The sequence below is a fragment of the Furipterus horrens genome, unplaced genomic scaffold, assembly GCF_987537825.1.
Source record: "Furipterus horrens unplaced genomic scaffold, mFurHor1.1.pri manual_scaffold_1, whole genome shotgun sequence".
Taxonomy (NCBI): Eukaryota; Metazoa; Chordata; class Mammalia; order Chiroptera; family Furipteridae; genus Furipterus; species Furipterus horrens.
In genome coordinates, this window is record NW_028327171.1 from 41,329,991 (window position 1) to 41,349,517 (window position 19,527).

The 19,527-nt window shown below is 37.5% G+C and overlaps 1 protein-coding gene across 1 annotated transcript; it reads left to right on the top strand.

Annotated features, from left to right (window-relative positions):
- The first annotated feature begins 7 nt into the window (after positions 1-7).
- On the top strand, positions 8-18,377 carry NDUFB5 (NADH:ubiquinone oxidoreductase subunit B5). Its single transcript, XM_090274203.1, has 6 exons — positions 8-214; positions 4,391-4,479; positions 5,607-5,673; positions 6,484-6,545; positions 10,272-10,378; positions 18,136-18,377. The coding sequence occupies exons 1-6, from the start codon at positions 34-36 to the stop codon at positions 18,254-18,256; spliced, it is 627 nt and encodes a 208-aa protein (XP_090130329.1). The 5' UTR covers positions 8-33; the 3' UTR covers positions 18,257-18,377.
- The last annotated feature ends 1,150 nt before the right edge of the window (positions 18,378-19,527 follow it).

The following is a 19,527-nucleotide window of genomic DNA, read 5'->3' on the forward strand; positions in this document are numbered from 1 at the left end:
ATGGCCGCCCTACGACTTTGCCCTAGATGGTAAATGGGCTGTCTCGGCTCCCGTTACTCACCCCAGTTCTTCCTATTGCCCGTAGTAGCCATGGCGGCTATGAGTTTACTGCAGCGGGCTTCGGTCACAGCGGTGACCGCTCTGTCTGGACGCCGCCTTGGCACTCGACTTGGGTTCGGGGGCTTCCTCACGCGTGGCTTTCCGAAGACTATTGGTGGGTGCCGGCTTTGGGAGAAAGCGCTTTTAGGGGAAGCGGGGTGAGAGATAGAGGACTCTTCCCGGGTGACCTTGGTGGGATCGAGAGGGAGCCTGGAGAAATTGTGGGCTTGGGCTTGAGATGAGTGATGAAGGCTGTGCTATGTGAGATTGAGCGTTTCCCTGAAGTAATAGATCGATATCGTTTAAACTATTAATTACGATTTGTGAAACACTCGACCATTCAGCCATCCTAATTGGTGCTAATTTGCGCAGGAAGCTGAGGTCGGAAAGGTACAGAACTGAGACCCTCGTCTCTCGGGTACCAGGTTTTTTGTACTTTCTTCTTGAACCAGGTTCTGTTTCCACAATATGGGTAGTTATGTTACTGAGGTTTCCACTGATGCTCAGTAACTTGTAGACAGGCAGAGGGGCTCATGATAGGGACTTGCTGGAAATGATGAAAAGTATTCAGCAAATTTCAGGAATTTGAACTTGTTACAAGACTACTTCGCTAACATTCATTGATAAAAACCCCTTTGTAAACCATTTCTGATTACAGATATCTTCCTCTTTAAATACACGCCAGGATAGTATTTCATTTTGCCTAGCTGGAGATAAACTGAGGTAAAAATCGTCCCCCTCCCCCACCTACACTGTTCCCCACTCTTGTCGTTCTGGAAGGGTCATTACAGGTAATCTTCTCTTTCCACTGAAAGCAAGAAAGGTTGTAACAGCAGTACTGAGTGTTACTGTGTTTCAGTTGAGTACCCGCTTTCAAAGGTATTTTGCATGTGAAACCTTATCTCACTGTGCAACAAGAGCTTTTACTCTATTAATTATTATTTATTTATGCCCCTATGAGAATGTGAGTTCTAGCAGAGTAGAGAGCTTATCCTGTTTTGTTTCCTCTGGAGTTAGATTGCCTAGGTTCAGATCCCTCTGCACAGTTTAACAGCTGTGTAACCTTGAGCCATCAAACCTTGGAAGCTATGTGGAAGGCACTTAATTGCATTAAAGCTGCATTTTTTTCATCTCTAAAAAAAGAGGATGTTTATTACAAGTGTGTTTGCTCTGTTGACTTGAGAAATACAATAAAACTAATCTTTTTCCTATTGATGAGTATTTAGAACCCTGAAATATATCTCTGCATAATTTTGTATCTTTCTAGAAGAAATTTTATTTTGAAATGAGTGTGTTTTTTAAGAACTGTTACATAAGAACTGTAAAAAAAGGGGGGGGTAATTTTAACTTACCTTGTAAGGTAGTTGTGTAGAGTGACTAGCATTAGCCTTTTACATGGCCCTGTGGCTACATCTTTCTTAAACATCTAGTAGTGGCATGTTGTCTTTACTTACCCTCAGTGAAAACCTTTCTCAGTAAACTAGCAGATTAAAGTATTTTCTCTGTTTAATTAAATTATGTATTAAAAGTAAAAAAGCAAGGGATTCAAGAAATGAGCTTAAGTTTTTCCCTTAGCTGCAATGAACTTTAATGTTGAAGACTGATACGCACTTACTTTGTTTTTCTTTTTGAGGTTTTTTAAGTGTTCATATTTTGGTTTTAAAAAATGGAATGGTATTAAAATTATTACGTAATCAAGTGGTATGGCGTTAATTCAGACATGGAAGATGGGGCATTTTAGGTAGATTCTGGGGTAGTTTTAACAGATACACTTACAGGCAGAAAAGTAAAGCATGTGTTTTTTTAATGAATACTTGAAAAATTCCCTACTTTGTAAGTGGTGGAGGATGCCTATTTTCATGGCTGGAGGATCTGAGTTGCACAAATCCTGGCAGTCACCTATGTGTAAGCAATGCTCACCTAATTTTTTTTATTGTAAGCTCATGGTACTAATATATAAACAAGTCATGAGGCTCAGAATATTTGCAGATAGTGTAGTGCTATGAAATACACTTTAGAACAGTTAATGGTAATGAGTTTTCCTGCACATTTAATGTCATGAATAACTGTTTAATAGGGTAATTACATGAAAAAAAAGCAAGCAGTTCACATTCATAGCTACATTAATATTGCCAGAATGCAGCTAGACTACATCTTCCATAGTTTTTGTTTGTTACATTCTCCATGTCTATTTTTATTGCCATTCTAATCTGTTTTCTCTAAAAGCACAAGTTTTACCTTTTGTCTGTGTGGCCTATGTGCACACATGTGTCTGTCTGACTGAAAGGGGAAGTTGGAAGTATACTTTCTCTTCTGAGTAGATTTACTTTCAGGGACTAGGGAACGATGCCCTCCCAACATTTAATTTACTTAGACAGTGTTTATAGAGCACCCACCATGTGGCAGACACGAAAGGGTATTGGAGATACAATGCTGAATAAGACTGTTCCTGACCCGAGGGACTTTAATAATTACGCTTAGTGCTTATTGTTCTGAAAGAGATACAGGTATATCTCAGAGATAGTACGGGTTCAATTCCAGACCACTGTAATAAAGTGAGTAATAAAGTGAGTATCTCAGTAAAGCACGTAGTAATCTCTTCACTGGTGGAGGGTCTGTGAAGTGCAGAAGCACAATGAAATGAGGTATGCCTGTAACCAGGTGGTATTAAGGAGACTAAGTGGCAGGCCAACTTTGGATAATGTAGTCAAGAGAAGACCCTTTTGAATAGGTGACATTTAATCTCAGCCTTGAAAGTTGTGTGGAGGCAGCCATTCAAAGAGCCTGGGGAAAAGCTTCCAGGCAAAAGGGAAAATAAGTCCAAAAAGAGTTCTTAGAACTGAAAGGAAGCCATTGAAATAGCTGAGTTGGTATGGTATGCTTTCTTACTCTGAGAGAGGCCATATACATTCAGATTCTTTGAGGAAATACTGTAGGCCAACCCCCTGTAGTATGCTAATTCTTGTTAATATCCCATTTTTGATACTTGAATCCCATTATCGATACTACCTAATGGAGAATTCGGGGGGTTGGTCCAGTTTTATTTTCAGCCACTGAAATTGTTTGAAAGTTCTTCCTTGTATTAAGCTCTAAATTATAAATTACTCTTTCACACATTGTTCCTCGTTCTTCCCTTCAGATCAACACAGAATAGTTTATGCCCTTTGTCATGGGATGGCCCTCCAGCTCCTTAAAACTCTTCTGGTCTCTAACGAGACTTCTGTTTTGTAGACCAATCAGCTCCAGTTCTTTCAGTTTCAGCATGCCAGTTTCCATGTTTTTCATCCTGGTTGCCTAGGTCAGGGCATGCCCCAGGTTGACCCTCTAAAACTTGGCACTCTGGGACAGACACACTTCTGGAGATTTGGGTTGGGGGTGCTTCTCTTGGTTTGACCTTGTACTTCTAATATCTCAGATTAAGAATAAAATTACCTGGCTCTTTTGGTAAGAGACATTTTACCAATGACTCTTATTTTAAGTTTGTGAGCCACTAAACTATTGGTGGTGGTGGTGGGGTGGTGTTCAGGCAGAACTTTACACTTATATTTAATCTTTTGTAAATGTGTATGAAAACTTTTGGGGGATCCCATTTCATCATTAGTGTAGTCACTTCTCTTGTAGCAGTAAGTTTGTGTCTTGTAAGGAATACAATCTTGTAGGCCATTCAAATAAATGACCCTACAGGGCTATGGAGACAGCTCTTTTGCAGAGACAACTGTTTTGCAGCTTACTGCGTTAAGTAATCAGTACCCTTTGGGTGTAATCAATCAATCAATTACCCATTTCAAGTTCATTTAACTTGCTACTTCTCTCAGCTTATAGTGTACCTTTCCTTGCACCGCCCCTCCAAACCCACCCCCAGCCTCCTACACTCACACCATCTATTTTGTAGCAAGTTCTAGTGTTTATGGCCTCATATGAAATGGCATTATTTAAATTTATTTCTTTTGCAGCATTAGCAAATATTTATTGCAGAGGGTAAACAAAGGAGCCAGCAAGAGTATCTGACCTTCCTGCCTGTTGTTGAAACAAATTCAAACAGTTATTTAGATATTTCTTTAACATTGAATAAAAATGAGGAAAGGTATAGGTTAGGACAGTATATCAATTTCTGTTTAAAGATACCCTATCTGCCATGCCTTTAGTACTTAAATAAAAAAGCATGCATTTTTTATTTTAATTCATATTAAACATTATGCATATATATTTTCTTATAATCTGACTTTGTCTTAGAAAACAACAGTATACCGATATGAAACTTGTATAAAACAGGGTGATTTAATATTTCCAGCTCCTGTGAGACACAGTGGAGACCATGGGAAAAGACTGTTTGTTATCCAGCCTTCTAGATTCTATGACAAGCGTTTTTTGAGTTTACTGGTGAGTTAAAAATTTTGTTGAACTAAACCATTTTCATATAAGAATAGGAAGAACATTTTGTCCTATTTAGAAAACATCTTTCATTTTGTAAAATATTTTATTTTACAAATTTATATTTCTTTTCTCAAAAGATACTGAGTTGGGTAGTAAAGTCTGATTTGTTACTGGATTTCTTTTTAAGTTAGTTAACCTTTTTATGCTTATTGGAGAAAAAAATTGAGCCATTTCTTTCTTAAGAGTATGGGGTTTTGAAAAATAGTTTGTGTTCCCTGACAAAAAGAAAGAAATCTATAAATTATAGAACTTTGGAAACAGATTTATTTGGTGATAATTATTTGTATTACTAAAATATTCTTTAAGTTACCAGAGAAACAATTCAAGTATTTATTTAAACAAGGAACTTCATTATTTTGAGATTGATATTTTTATTTCTATGTTGTTCAGGAACATTGATTCAGAGAGTGAGGCAGAATACTGACTGTACATTGTTTACTCAAAGTTCTGTAATGAAAAATAGGGGCTTAGAGGATGGAAGGTTATCTGGACTCTGCCAGTGTTCCTAAAGCTATGACCCACCATTTGAGCATGGGCTGCCCCCTAGACCTTCTCTTACTCTGTCATTGTGCTTAATACCCCTTGACATCCTTTTGGTTGGGCTCCCAGTTTTCTTGTGACCAACTCAGATTAATACAGTGGCTGAAATCACCCCGATGTTTTTACACTTATCTTCTTTTTTTTTAATTGTATTTATTGGGGTGACATTGGTTAATAAAATTATATAGGTTTCAGGTGTACAATTTTGTGTACACTTCATTCTTAATACAAAAATTTCTAACTTTCATTACATTGCTTTAGCCAAAAAATGAAAACTCACTTAAATATGTATTCTTTTATATTTGTACAATTAATCCTTTTTTCTTTCATTTTTTGGTGTCAAATTTAGACATCTAAAAACTAGATAATATCAAATGAAATCGCAGAAATAAATCACTTGATACTGAATCTCCAATTTGGCAAGTTTATTTTACAAGAAATACAAGGAAATCATGTAATAAGGATAATTTTAGAGTAGGGAAAGAGAGTTCATAAATGGTTATGGGAAAACTTTTTCTTTTTAACCTTAACAGAAATTCTACCTTTTGTTGACTGGGATTCCAGTAGCAATTGGCATAACTCTGGTGAATGTATTCATTGGTAAGTTCCTCCCTCCTGACCAAACTGGTAAAATTTTAAAAACCTATGTACATTAATGAAAAAAAGAATTATGGATAAGGAAAACATCTTTAAATAATAAAATAGACACAAACACGGGCATTTATTTTAAAATAATCAAGTCTTAGTCCATAATAGTATACAATGATATATTCTTTTAATCATCTTGGCTTTTTTCCAAAAGCTTTATGTCATGAATTCTGTGGTGGCCACATTAAAGGCTTCTGAAAGTCTTGTCTTCCTCCTCATTTCCCTAACCCAGCTTTGACAAGACAATAAGGAACAGAGAAAGAGATAGGTGGAAGAGAGGCAGAGGGATAGCAGAGTGTTTTTATCCATCTTAGAACACATAAAATTATAATCTTCTTAAAAAAGAAAAGGAATTGTGAATGACAGTAAACATTAGATTTTTATGGGAAATCCTACTTTTAAGTACTTTTTTGTTCAAAGTACTTGTAACATCTTGAATCCTAAAATGTTTTGTCCAGTTAGTATAAGGAGAACCAGAAGGAATAATATGTCTTTTGTTATATTGTTATACTATATGAAAACAAAATGAGGAACTCATAGAATCCTACAGACAATGCCTTACATATATATAGAAGACATCTAAAAAATATCTAATGGATTGTCAATAAGATTGAAGTGAATTTAAAATATTAAATATCTTCGTTGATATAAATAAAAGGTTACTTTAAAACCACAAGAAGTTGGTTTCTTAATTAGATAGTAAAGATTTAATATTATACACTCCTGATGCTGAAGTTGAACACCACTGTTTTCCCTTATTAGGTGAAGCTGTGTTAGCAGAAATTCCAGAAGGCTACATACCAGAACACTGGGAATATTACAAGGTTGGTATAAGTTACCAAAAGTTATTTTCTGTCTTAATTCAGCAATTAAGATATAGTTTTATATTCAGTTTTGATACCAAGTAGATGAATACATTTTGTGCTCACTTTTTGCAAGTAGCTTCTTTTGGTAATTTTCTGCATTGTTATATTATTTTAAGCTTTATGGTTTATTTTTTCAACTTTATGGTTTCTTTTTTTAGATTTTATTTATTTTTTAGAGAGAGGGGAAGGAAGGGAGAAAGGGAGAGAAACATCAATATGTGAGAGAGATATCAATCAGTGGCCTCTCGCATGCCCCCAGCTGGGGATGTGACCCACAACCCAGGCCTGTACACTGACCAGGATTAAACTGGCAACCTTCATTTCTCAGGTCGATGTTCAACCCACTGAACCACACCAGTCAGGGCACTTTATGGCTTTTTAAAAGACAACTGCAATGTGTTCTCAAACTAGTAGAATAACAGTCAAAATTTATCCCAAGTCCAACACCATAGGAAAGATTTTTATCAATACTAGTACTAGCTGTCATTTATTGAGCACCTACTATGTAGCAGGCATTATGGTGTTTTGCAAATATCTCATTCCATGTAAAAGGTACTATTATTATTTCTACTTTAGAGATGAGAAAACTTGAGGCTTTAAAGAGATTAAGTGACCTGTTTAAGAGATAGGGCCAGTATTTGAACCCAGGTGGTCTTGACTCCAGAGCCTGCATTGTTAGATCTTTACAAGTGTTGTAATGAGTGGCCTTATTAGAGTACAGGTTTTTTTGGAAAAAGTCCAGCCATTGTTACTATAATGAGAATGGTTTGTGTGACATCGATGTAACCTGGCAGCCAAAGAGAGTGGACTGGAATTGGAAATGCACATGCATGAACAATGACAACTTCACTGTACTAGTCAGTAGGGGCAGTATACCTGTTGAGTGACCATGTGTACTGTGTGGTCACTGCATTCAAAATGACTGAACAAGTAGAGTAACGAATCTGCATCAAATTTTGCATTAAGCTTGACCATTCCTTTGTGGAAATTATTTGGATGATTCAGAAGGCCGCAGCTGTGGGCAACAGGTGATTGGCAGCTTCATAATGCCAATGTGTCCGCTCACTCATCACATCTCGTGCAGATTTTTTTGTGAAACATCAAATCACCCAGGTGTGAGGATACTTCTGGCCAAGATGGAGGCCTAGACTGACACGCTCCATCTCCCTCCACAACTAAGAAGGATTACAACTACCGCAAAACCAGAAATAACCAGAAGTTCCAGAAAATAAATGGAAGTCCAATGTATGAAGTTATAAAGAAGTGGTGTTCGTCTGTATGGGTAGGAAAGGCGAAGCTGGGGAGGAGAGGTCAAGCTGTGCTGGTGGCGGCAGCAGAGGCAAGGGCGGCAGGACGGCGGTAAGCACAGACACCCGTATTTAAGAGAAGGGAAGGCGAGAAGCACCTGGGGAGCACCCCCTGGCCGTAGACCAGACCTGTCAGCTTGCGATTCCAATGCTGGGGAAGGCAGACCCCCCATTGCCTTGGACTATGAGGCCCAGAGGGCATGGGAACGGAGGAGGAGGCTCCCAGTCTCTTAGTGGAAAGTGAACGGCAGGAATCCATTTTGGACCCCCACCCCCACAGAAAAGGCCACAGCGTGGTGAGAAGGGTCACCCAGTTGTGACGAGTGCACGGGGCTCCACCCCTATAGCATAGGAGGTGTGACAGCCCTGCCCAGGAAGCAAAGGTAAACACAAAACTGTCAGGATGGCACAGATCATGATAGAGATCCTGGTGACGCAGCTGATTAGACAGCAAATATCAAATCTAATGAAGCAGTAGATAGGAAATCTTTCTGAGGCACAGTTCAGATCTTTGGTTATACAAATGCTTACAGACCTAACAGCAGATCTTAAACAAGACAGGGAAGGAATGAAGCCTAGTCCTACTGAAATGAACAAAAACACATACGAAACTAGTGGTGAGGAAAAGAAAACCAGGGATCAAATCAACAAATCAGAACATAAAGAAGGAACAAACAGTCAGCCAGTGCAGAAAGAGGAAATTAAAAGTGAGGAAAATGAGTAGAGGCACAGAAACCTATGGGACAGCTATAAGCGGGCCAACATCTGAATTATAGGGTTGCCAGAAGATGAAAAAGAAGCACTAGAGACTTAAAAATTATGTGGAAAAATAATGAAGCAGAACTTCCCTAACTTGGGGAAGGAAATAGACTCACAGGTCCAGGAAGCACAGAGAGTTCCAAAACAACTGGACCCAGGGAAAACCACACCAAGACAAATTATAATCAAAATGTCAAAAATTAAGGATAAAGAGAAAATCTTAAAAGCAACAAGAGATAAGAAGAGAATTACGTACAAAGGGGTCCCAGTAAGACTCTCAGCTGATTTCTCAAAAACTCTGCAGGCAAGAAGGGACTGGCAAGAAATATTCAAAGGAATGAAAAGCAAAAACCTAACAACTACGGTTACTCTATCCAGCGAAACTGTCATTCAGAATAGAAGGGCAGAGAAAGTGCTTCCAGGACAAAGTAAAACTGAAGGAGTTCATCAGATCCAAACCATTGTTATATGAGATGTTGAAGGGACTTGTTTAGGAGAAAGAGGATCAAAACTCTGAACATTAAAATGAATACTGTATCACAACAACCAACAACAGAAGCTAGGAAACCGAAACAAAGACTAACTAAGTAGGCAACAAGAGTGGGAAAGGAATTATAGGTATGGGGAATGTTTTGGGGAGAGGTGAGCTGGGAAGTAGGGACAGGGAGGGAGATGGTACAGGAATTAAGAAGCATAGTAGGAGGGAGTGGAGCAGACAGGAAGATGTTGAGAAGAACTATGTGCACAACCAATGGGCGTGGACTAAGTGGGGGGGACAACTGGAGGGGGGGGTCACTGGGTGGAAGGGAACAAAGGGGAAAGAACTTGGGACAACTTAATAGCACAATCAATAAAGCATATTAAATAAACAAACCAACCAACCAACAAATAAATAAATCACCCAGGTGATTCAGCTCCTCTACAGCCCATATTTGGTGCCCTGCGACTTCTGGCTTGTCCCAAAACTAAAATCACCTTTGAAAGGGAAGAGATATCAGACCATTAATGAGATTCAAGAAAATAGGACCAGGGAGCTGGTGGCAACTGGGAGAACTGTGTGAGGTCCCCAGGTGCCTACTTTGAAGGGGACTGAGGCATCATTGTCCTATGTACAATGTTTCTTGTATCTTTAATAAATGTCTCTTTTTTTATATTACATGGCTGGTTACCTTCTGGACAGACCTAATATATCCTATCATGTTTTATCTGAATGAAGTATATTTTGGGAAGAAGTACTTAATTATTAAATCTTAAAATAAGCCATATTATTAGTTTATCTTTTCCTAACTGGTAGAAGGGTTCCATTTGTTTGGATCACCAGACCCTTGTTTTGGCTCCCAAATCTGACACTTTCTGTGGTCATCAGAGGTTTCGGAGTCAGACAGACTGGTTTGAGTCCAGATGCTGTTACTTAGTTACTGATTTGTGCAATTTGCTCATCCATAAAATAGGGACAAAATTAGTATCCATCTAATTGGTTTAAATATTTAAAATAGGTATAAAGTAATTGGCACATAGTAGTTGCTGTGGTTTACCTGAGATTGTCATTTCAAGGAATAATAACCTAGAAAAGCAAATACCGTTCATAAACTAATTTTACACAATTTTTTTCTTGTAGCATCCTATATCAAGATGGATCGCCCGAACTTTCTGCGAGAGTCCTGAAAAGAACTATGAACGAACAATGGCTATCCTTCAAATCGAAGCTGAAAAGTCTGATTTACGGTAAAAAAAAAAAAAAAAAGATGGAGGAGGGAAGAAAATCCTTTACTCTGATCATATCAAAAAAATTCATTAAAACTATTTCAACACTGTAGGTTGCTCCATGTGAAAGAATGAAGATGGATGAGAATTAGCCTGTTTAGAGTGAAGACTGAGCTAGTGACTAGGAAATAATTAGGAGATAATATCTGTCAGATTAAAAGTAATCTTTTTAAAAAATATTGTCTTTTATGAGCAAGGCAGATTTTTCCTCCCCGCCCCACCCCCATCATTTCCTCCTGTACCCAGTCTGTCCTTAGAGGTGACCACTGCTAATGATTTCTTCTATATGTTCTTAGAAAAAATCTTATGCACTGAAATATATATGTTTTATGTATCATTAAAAATATATTAACATCATGGAATCCTCTTATAAACACTGTTCTGCACCTTATCTTCATTTCACTGAATTATATCTTGGTGATATTTTTGTAGTAGCATGTAGCTCATTCTTTTTAATGGCTGCCTCATATATTTCACTGGATGGATGTCCTTTAATTTTTTAACTAGTTTCCTATAGTCAGTACCCAGGTTCATTCTGAATTTTTTAATATTCTACAAAGTGCTGTGGTGAATATCTCCTATGTACATTTTTGCATATTTATTCAGTTTATCTGGAATATAAATTTCTAAGAGCAGTATTGATAAGCCAAATGTTATATGTTTTAAATTTTAGGTGTGTATTGCTAAACTCTTACAAAAAATTATACCACTTGTCTGTTCTGTCAGCAGGACATGATAATTTCTGTTTCTCCATACGTTTCCCAGTAATGGAATTTGTCAAACCTAAACATTTCAGTTGATGAGAGTGGAAAAATGTTATCTTATTATTTCAGTTTGTAAGGTTGAGTATTTTTGAAATATAATCTACTGATTATATTTCTTTTTCTATATTTTCTATGTATTGCCCATTTTTCTACTCATCTATACACTAATTTTTATTTTTCTTACAGATATGTTTTTCTGGCTTATTATTTGTCTGACAGTGTAGAAAGTACGCAACATAGAAATGTTTTTATGTTTCAGAGAACAAAAGTTAGTTGTAGCTAGTATGTTTTGAATACTGCTAGGTAACATTGCTTTAATTACTTTATATATATTTACTCATTTATGATTGTCAGGTTTGTCAGTCTTTTTCTCTAGCCTCTGGAATTTTGTATTAGGCATAGGTCTCTGATAGTAACTAAGTAAATACATAAAATTATGTTTTTTAAATGGTTCCTTTTGCTACTTTCAAATTTGATCCTATGAGATTTATTTTGGTGTTTGGAGTGAGGTTTACAATAAAATGTACACATTAAGTGCAGTAAGTTTTATTTATTTATTTTTTAAATTGTATTGTTTGCCATTACTAATAATTCTCCTTATACCCTCTTCCACCTCTACCCCCTCCAACCCCCTGCATCACTACACTGTTGGTCCTATTCGTGAGCTCTTCTTTTCTATTTTGCTGGATCCCTTCACATCCCTAGCACCGTCCAGAACTGTCAGCCTGCTTTCCATTTATGAATCTGTCTCTATTTTGCTTGTTCAGTTTGTTCATTAGATTCCACATATGAAAGAAATTATATGGTACTTTTCTTTCTCTGGCTTATTTTACTTAGCATAATGTTCTCCAGGTCCACCTAAGTCGTCGCAAAGGGTAAAATGTTTGTTCATTCATTCATTCATTCGTTCATTCATTTATAGAGCTGAGTGGTATTCCTTTATGTAAATGTACCAGAGTTGTTTTATCCACTCATCTACTGATGAATAGTTGGGCTGCTTCCAAATCTTGGCGACAGTAAATAATGCTGTGGTGAACACAGAGGTGCATATGTTATTTTGAATTAGTGTTTTCGGTTTCTTTGGATAAATTCCCAGAAGTGGAATCGCTGGGTCATAAGGCAGCTCTGTTTAAATTTTTTTTAAAGTGTATTTTATTATGTTGTTACAGTTGTCCTAGTTTTTTTCCCTTTGCTCCCCTCCTCCCAGTATCCCTCTTCCCTGCAGCAATCCCTCCCCCTCCTTATTTCATGTCCATGGGTCATGCATATAAGTTCTTTGGCTTCACTCTTTCCTATATTATTCTTAACTTCCCTCTGTCTATTTTGTACTTACCAATTATGCTTCTCAGTCCCTGCACCATTTCCCCATTTCTTCCCCTTCCCCCTCCCAGCTGATAACCCTCCAAATGATCCCCATACCTATGATTCTGTTCCTATTCTGGTTTGCTTAGTTGGATTTTGTTTTTATTTTTTAGATTCAGTTGTTGATAGTTGTGAGTTTTTTGTCATTTTAATGTTCATAGTTTTGATCTTTTCTTAAGTAAGTTCCTTTAATATTTCATATAATAATGGCTTGGTGATGATGAACTCCTTTAGCTTTATCTTATCTGGAAAGCACTTTATTTGCCCTTCTGTTCCAAATGATAGCTTTGCTGGATAGAGTCATCTTGGTTGTAGGTCTTTGCTTTTCATCACATTGAATACTTCTTGCCAGTCCCTTCTTGCTTGCAAAGTTCTTTTGAGAAATCAGCTGATAGTCTTATAGTCACTCCTTTGTAAGTAACTCTCTGCTTTTCTCTTACTGCTTTTAAGATTCTCTATCTTTACCTTTGGCATTTTAATTATGATGTGTCTTGGTGTGGTCCTCTTTGTGTCTAGTTTGTTTGGGACTCTCTGTGCTTCCTGGACTTGTATGTCTATTTCTTTTGCCAAATTTGGGAAGTTTTCCTTCATTACTTTTTCATATAAGCTTTCAATTTCTCGCTCTTCCTCTTCTCCTTTTGGCACCCCTATGATTCGGATGTTGGCACTTTAAAGTTGTCCAAGGTGCTCCTAAGCCTCTGCTCATTTTTTAAAATTCTTCTTTCCTTATTTTGTACTGGTTGACTGTGTTTTTCTTCCTTATGTTCCAAGTCATTGACGTGAACCCCGGTTTCCTTCTCTGCACCATTAGTTTTGTATGGATTTTCCTTTGTTTCATTTAGCATAGCCTTCCCTACTTCCCTCTGCATTTGCTGTACTTAAGCATATCTGTCAAGCCTGTGAGCATCTTTATTACCAGTATTTTGAACTATGTGTATGTTAGGTTGGCTGTCTCCTAGTCTGTTAGGTTGGCTTTCTCCTCGTCACTTAGTTCTCCCACTGGAACCTTAATTCGTTCCCTCTTTTGGGCAGTACTTCTCATCTTGGCAGGCTCCTGCGTTTGTTTGCCTCTGTGTCTTATGTAGAGTTGTCACACTTGTTACGTTGTAAGGGGCTGAGCCTTAGGTATTCCTCTGTGCAGTTACCCGTTTCACCACATTGTGGCGCTGTATGCAGGGGAGGAGTCTGAGAGGGAATAATGCTGCTTGCTCAGCACTCGCCCCTTTTCCAGGCACTTTTCCCACTTCGCGTATGGCACTGGTGTCTTTCTAGCTGTTGCCCTGGCCGTCGTTCCCAGAGTGAGTGGGTCTGTGGATGCTCTAGGACCATGGAACCCTCTAAACAAGCGGACTCTACTGAGAGACCGGCAGTGTCTTCCTCCGCCCCAATGCCCACTGGTTTGCACAGTCAGAAGGAATGAGGTTTTATTTTCCCTGGTGCTGGATCCATGAGCTATGTGGTCTGGTCTGGTGCTGGGAGCGCTTCAGGTGTCCCTCCCTACTTTTGAAAATGTGTGACTGTGCTTTCTGCTGACCTGCCACTGCCACTGCTGCTGCTGCCACCACCACACCGTGTCCTCTCTGCCCCAGTTCAGCCCCTCCTACCTGTCTGGATGAGTATTTTTTCTTTATATCTTTTTTATTGGACTTCCATGCAGCTTGATTTTCTGGAACTTCTCGTTTTCTCTAGTTTTGAGGTAGTTGTATTCCTTCTTAGTTGTGGAGAGAGATGCAGTGTGTCTGTCTTGGCTTCCATCTTGGCTGGAAGTTCTTTAATTTTTTTAGGTAACTCCATACTGCTTTCCACAGAGGCTGGACCAATCTGCATTCCCACAAACAGTGCAGGAGGATTCCCCTTTCTCTACATCCTTGCCAGTACCTGTTGTTGTTTTACTGATAGCCACTCTTATAGGTGTGAGATGATAACTCATTGTGGTTTTAATTTGCATTTCTCTGATGACTAGTGACATTATACATCTTTTCATGTCTTTTGGCATCTCTATGTCCTCTTTGGAGAAGTGTCTATTCATGTCCCTTGCCCACTTTTTAATTGGGTTGTTTTTTTTTTGGTGTTCAGTTTTAAAAGTATCTTTGGATATTGACCCTTTATCAGATGTAATGGCAAATACGTTCTTCCATTCAGTCGGTTGTCTTTTCATTTTGCTGATGGTTTCTTTTGTTGTGCAAAAATTTTTAGTTTGATGTCCTGTTTGTTTATTTTCCTTTTGTTTCCTTTGACCAAGGAGATACATCAGAAAAAATATTACTATAGGAAATGTCTGAGATTTTACTGCCTATGTTTTCTTCTAGGATGTGATGTTTATGGTTTTGAAGTCTAACATTTAAGCCTTTAATCCATTTTGAACTTATTCTTGTGTGTGGCATAAGAAGGTGGGAAGGTGGTCTAGTTTTTTAGACATATCTGTCTAGTTTTCCCAACACCATTTATTGAATAAACTATCTTTAGCTCATTGTATGCTTTTGCTTCCTTTGTCAAATATTAATTGACTATAAAGGTATCAGTTTATTTCTGGGCTCTCTAGTCTGTTCCATTGATCTAGGTGTTTGTTTTTATGCTTGTACCAAGCTGTTCTGATTACTATTCGCTTATAGTATAGTTTGATATTAGGTAGTGGGTTCCTCCAACTTTGTTCTTCTTTCTCAAGATTGCTGTTGCTATTCAGGGTCTTTTGCGGTTCCATGTAAGTTTTTGGAATATCTGTCCTAGTTCTGTGAATCAACTGTTGGTATCTTGATAGGAATTGCGTTGAATCTATAGATTGCTTTGGGTAGTTTGGACATTTTAATTATGTTAATTATTTTTTAAAAATTATTTATTTATTTGTTTATTTATTTTTAGCGAGAGGGAAAAGGAGAAAGAGAGGGAGAAAAACATCAATGTATGGTTGCCATGCGCCCCCCAACTGGGGACGTGGGCTGCAACCCAACATGTGCCCTGACTGGGAATTGAACTGGTAACCCTTTGGTTCGCAGGCTGGTGTTCAATCCACTGAGCCACACCAGCCAGGGCTCGGTGAGTTTTTGGAAGAAGTATATAGCTATGTTACCACCACTATCAAGGTCACTTTGATCACCTAGTAGCCTCCTTCCTGTCCCTTCCAGTCAATCCCCCTCCCCTGCTCTGGCCCCAGACTACCATTGATCTACTTTCTGTTCATCCTGTTTTAATCTTTGTAGTTTATAATAAACATTTCTATGATATTGAAACATTTAAATAATTAAAAGAACATGATTGGCTTGTTTTCTAGATATGTGATTACATGTATATATTGTTACCCCATAGAACTGTCATTAAGTATTTAAGAGCATGGAACAAAATGGCTCATACTTAGTAACATGGGACTTTTTTGAACTTCAGACATATTGTACCTCTGAGTTCCAATTAAAAGACCAGATCCCAGAATTCTTTAAGAATGTAGAGATCCTAAACAGTTTCAAAGTAAAACAAAGTAAAAACAAAACCTGACTTCTACCCCCAAAGGAAAAATGCTAATGTGAGCATGTAATCAGGAGTCCCTACAGTTTTTTAAAAGTGTATGTTTAGATATTTGAAAAACTGAAACATTAAAGAAAGATATAAAGTAGGAGGGAACTATCTCCCATAATTAAGTCCCCCAGAGATAACTTTTATTTTTGGCCCTCCAGGTTATTTATTTATTGATAGATAGATAGATAGATAGATAGATAGATAGATAGATAAAGGGAAGGAAGGGAAAAAGGGAGAGAAACATCAATGTGTGGTTGCCTCTCATGTGCCCCCAACTGGGGCTTGGCCTGCAAACCAGGCATGTGCCCTGACTGGGAATCAAACTGGCAACCCTATGGTTCAGGAGCTGGTGCTCAATCTACTGAGCCACACCAGCCAGGGCCAGATTTTTTAATACCTTGTGCGCGTGTGTGTGTGTGTGTTTTTAATTAAATGGGAAGATGCTACACACTCATTTTTTACCTTGCTTTTTTAACCTAACAGTATATCTATTATCTCCTTCCATATTACTATATATTGATTTTCCTTGGGTGTATAGTCATCCATTATATGGGTTAACCATAATTTATTTAACCATTTCTCTTATGAACATTTTAATTACTTGGATTTTGGATAATTATATTCTAAAGAGGAAAAGGGAAAGGATGATATTTAAACCTAAATAAAAGATAAATACACTCTCTTAAATACACAATCACAAAGGTATATAGTCTTTCCTAGACAGGGTTAGTGAGCTGGTTAAGAATAATAGAGAATTCTTTAATTGTGATACATTTTTAGTCACATGAAAAAATTAATATGTAGTCTGTAAAATTGTAAAAATGCTTGCTGGAGAGGTACTATTTCAGGAATCTGTGGTAGGTTGTATAAAGGCCTGGTTGTAAAAGAGGAAAGTATCTTTATAGAATAGAGATTATTCAGTTTGTGAAGAAGGATGAGGACAAGTAAGTAGATCTTAGAGTTGGAGAATGTTTTTCTTAGTCCTGGTTTTTCTTTCTTCTTTTCTTTGCAAATATTGATTATCTGTCTGACGTTGACCAGGCTCATTGTGATGCTGGTGGCTGGTGAATAAGATACCTTACTTGCTGTCAAGAGGTTTTCTGTCCTAATGGTGATGGACAACCAGTGTAAATAAGGGGATGTAAGCTCCTCCCAGAAGACATCTTCATTTTTCAATTCCTAGCACTTGACACAGCATATGGCCATAATAGTAAGCATTCAAGACAAGAAATGCATTACCACTTTTCAAGTGAAAGTGATCTGTCCAGACAGAGCAGGGACAGAAGGAGAGAACTGATTGTCAATTCAAGTAATGTTTTGGTGGTTAACAACAATATTTGGCCTTGGCTGGTGTGGCTCGGTTGGAGTGTTGTCCTGTGAACCAAAGGGTTGTGGGTTCAGTTCCCAGTCAGGGACATGTGAAAGGCAGCCAGTCAATGTTTCTCTCTTGCATTGATGTTTCTCTCCCACTCTCTTTTCTTCCCCTCTCTTTAAAACTCAATAGGCATGTCCTTGGGTGAGGATGGAAAAAAACAAAACAAAACACAAAAAACGATTTGTTGGCTAGTAAGCAAGATAATATAAGTCAAAAATAAGTCCTAACTTCCTTACCCATGAAATGCTCCTCTTCTCTTATAGCTTTGTGCAGATGAGATCCGAGCTCTCGGGGCCAGACTGCCTAAGTTCAAAAGCAAGTGTGGGGCTGCCCCCTGGGAAAGTTGTCTAGGCATCCCTTGTCTCAGAGGCTCATCACTTATGTTTCTTCTTTTTTCTCACATGTGCCAGCCAAAACAGGATAAAATGAGTGCCAGTGTCCTTTGTGTATGAATGAAGTCATTTGCTGTTCTGAATATACTATACATACACACCTAAAAGTGAAAATATCTTGAAGAAACTTTCTTTTAAAAGTCCTAAATTTTGCTTGTAGGTATATATCCTTTTTATGCATACACATGGATCTGCAGATGGACAGTATACTTTACATTACAGCAGAATACTCTTGAGTATTGTTTTCTATGGTGGTAATTCACTAAATTTGTAATTGGAAATGTTAGAATCACATTATTGCTATTTCATTTGTTACAGGTTAAAGGAGCTGGAAGTACGACGATTAATGCGTGCAAGAGGTGATGGTCCCTGGTTTCAATATCCAACAATTGATAAGGAGCTTATTGATCATTCTCCAAAAGAAACTCCTGACAACTAATTTTTTATGTCTCGAAATACAAAGTATATTCTCTTTATGAGAAAATTAAATAATAAATTTAGTCTGTATTTTTGCTTGGAGTGATGAATAAAAAATCCTATTCCATTACTCTATTTCTCAATGTTGGTTCAGACTGAGGCTTTTTTTGTGTGTGATTTTAATATTTTTCAGCTTCATGAGGTATAATTGACAAATTTTAAGATACTTGATTTGTACATTGAGATGATTAAATATATATAGACATTGTGTGAGTGGCAGATTAAGGCTTTTGATATGGGAGTTTTAGCTTCCTCTTAAGGTTTAAAATTTTTTTAAAAAACTTGGAGAAATAGGGATTTGTGAACTCCTTAAAGGTATAACTTTGAAAGGTTAATGCTTTACTTGTCTGATGAATGGAAGTTAGAGAAATCTGAGCATGTTAAGTATCAGAAAGTATAGTAGTTTATGTACATGTCTATATTGTAGACATTTGGATTATTCAGGAGCAACTCAGAGTTCTAAATCATACAAATATTGAACCAAGTATATAAAATATTAACACCTGAAATAAATATTTGTAGTGAGCAAATCTTAGTTTGTTTTCATGGTTTTTAGCTATCTATCATTCTTTTAAAACACTCACACACACACACACACACACACACACACACACACATTTTTCTTAGATGCAACCTCCAAAATTCTTCAGAGTTCTTTTTTGCAAACACTAAGAAAGTTGTTCCAAAAGGTAAGAAGGTAAAATGATTACTGTAAAGATTATGAAATGTTAATAAAAACTACAATAATGGCTTTCACTTATTAAGCATTTACTATCTGCTGAGCACTGTTCTAAATAACTGCATTTTTCAGTGTTTTCAAAGTGACCTTATGAGGTCATTTTGTGACATTTCTGTGTTTTACAGATGAGATATTGAGGCTCAGAGATTAAAAAAATATATTCAAGATTTACCGAAATAAATATTTACACTTGAACTATCAAAATGACCTTTTAGCTTCAAAAATTTATTATTTTCAGTGAGTACCTTTTGAGTGCCCTCTTGCCCCAAATGCCCTTTGGAGTGGTTGCATTTTCTTAGTCCCCTAGCAGAGGGCTGCTTCTCCCAGCTACCTCCACATTTGGTTCTGAGGATTCCCTATGTGATCTAATTACCACTTCATAGTTATGCCAAAATTTGGGAGAAGAGCGTGCTCTCTCTATATCTTTGCTTGTACAAACCACTTATTCAGTTTTGTGAGAGAGGTGTAAGGAGAATGAAATCAGATCAGTCTTG

What these genes read in the sequence shown, in the direction of transcription:
- NDUFB5 (XM_090274203.1), top strand. Translation starts at nt 34, where the DNA reads ATGGGCTGTCTCGGCTCCCGTTACTCACCCCAGTTCTTCCTATTGCCC. An exon ending in TCTGGTGAATGTATTCATTG is followed by an intron (nt 5,674 to 6,483) that starts GTAAGTTCCTCC and finishes TTCCCTTATTAG; the next exon opens with GTGAAGCTGTGTTAGCAGAA. An exon ending in AACACTGGGAATATTACAAG is followed by an intron (nt 6,546 to 10,271) that starts GTTGGTATAAGT and finishes TTTTTCTTGTAG; the next exon opens with CATCCTATATCAAGATGGAT.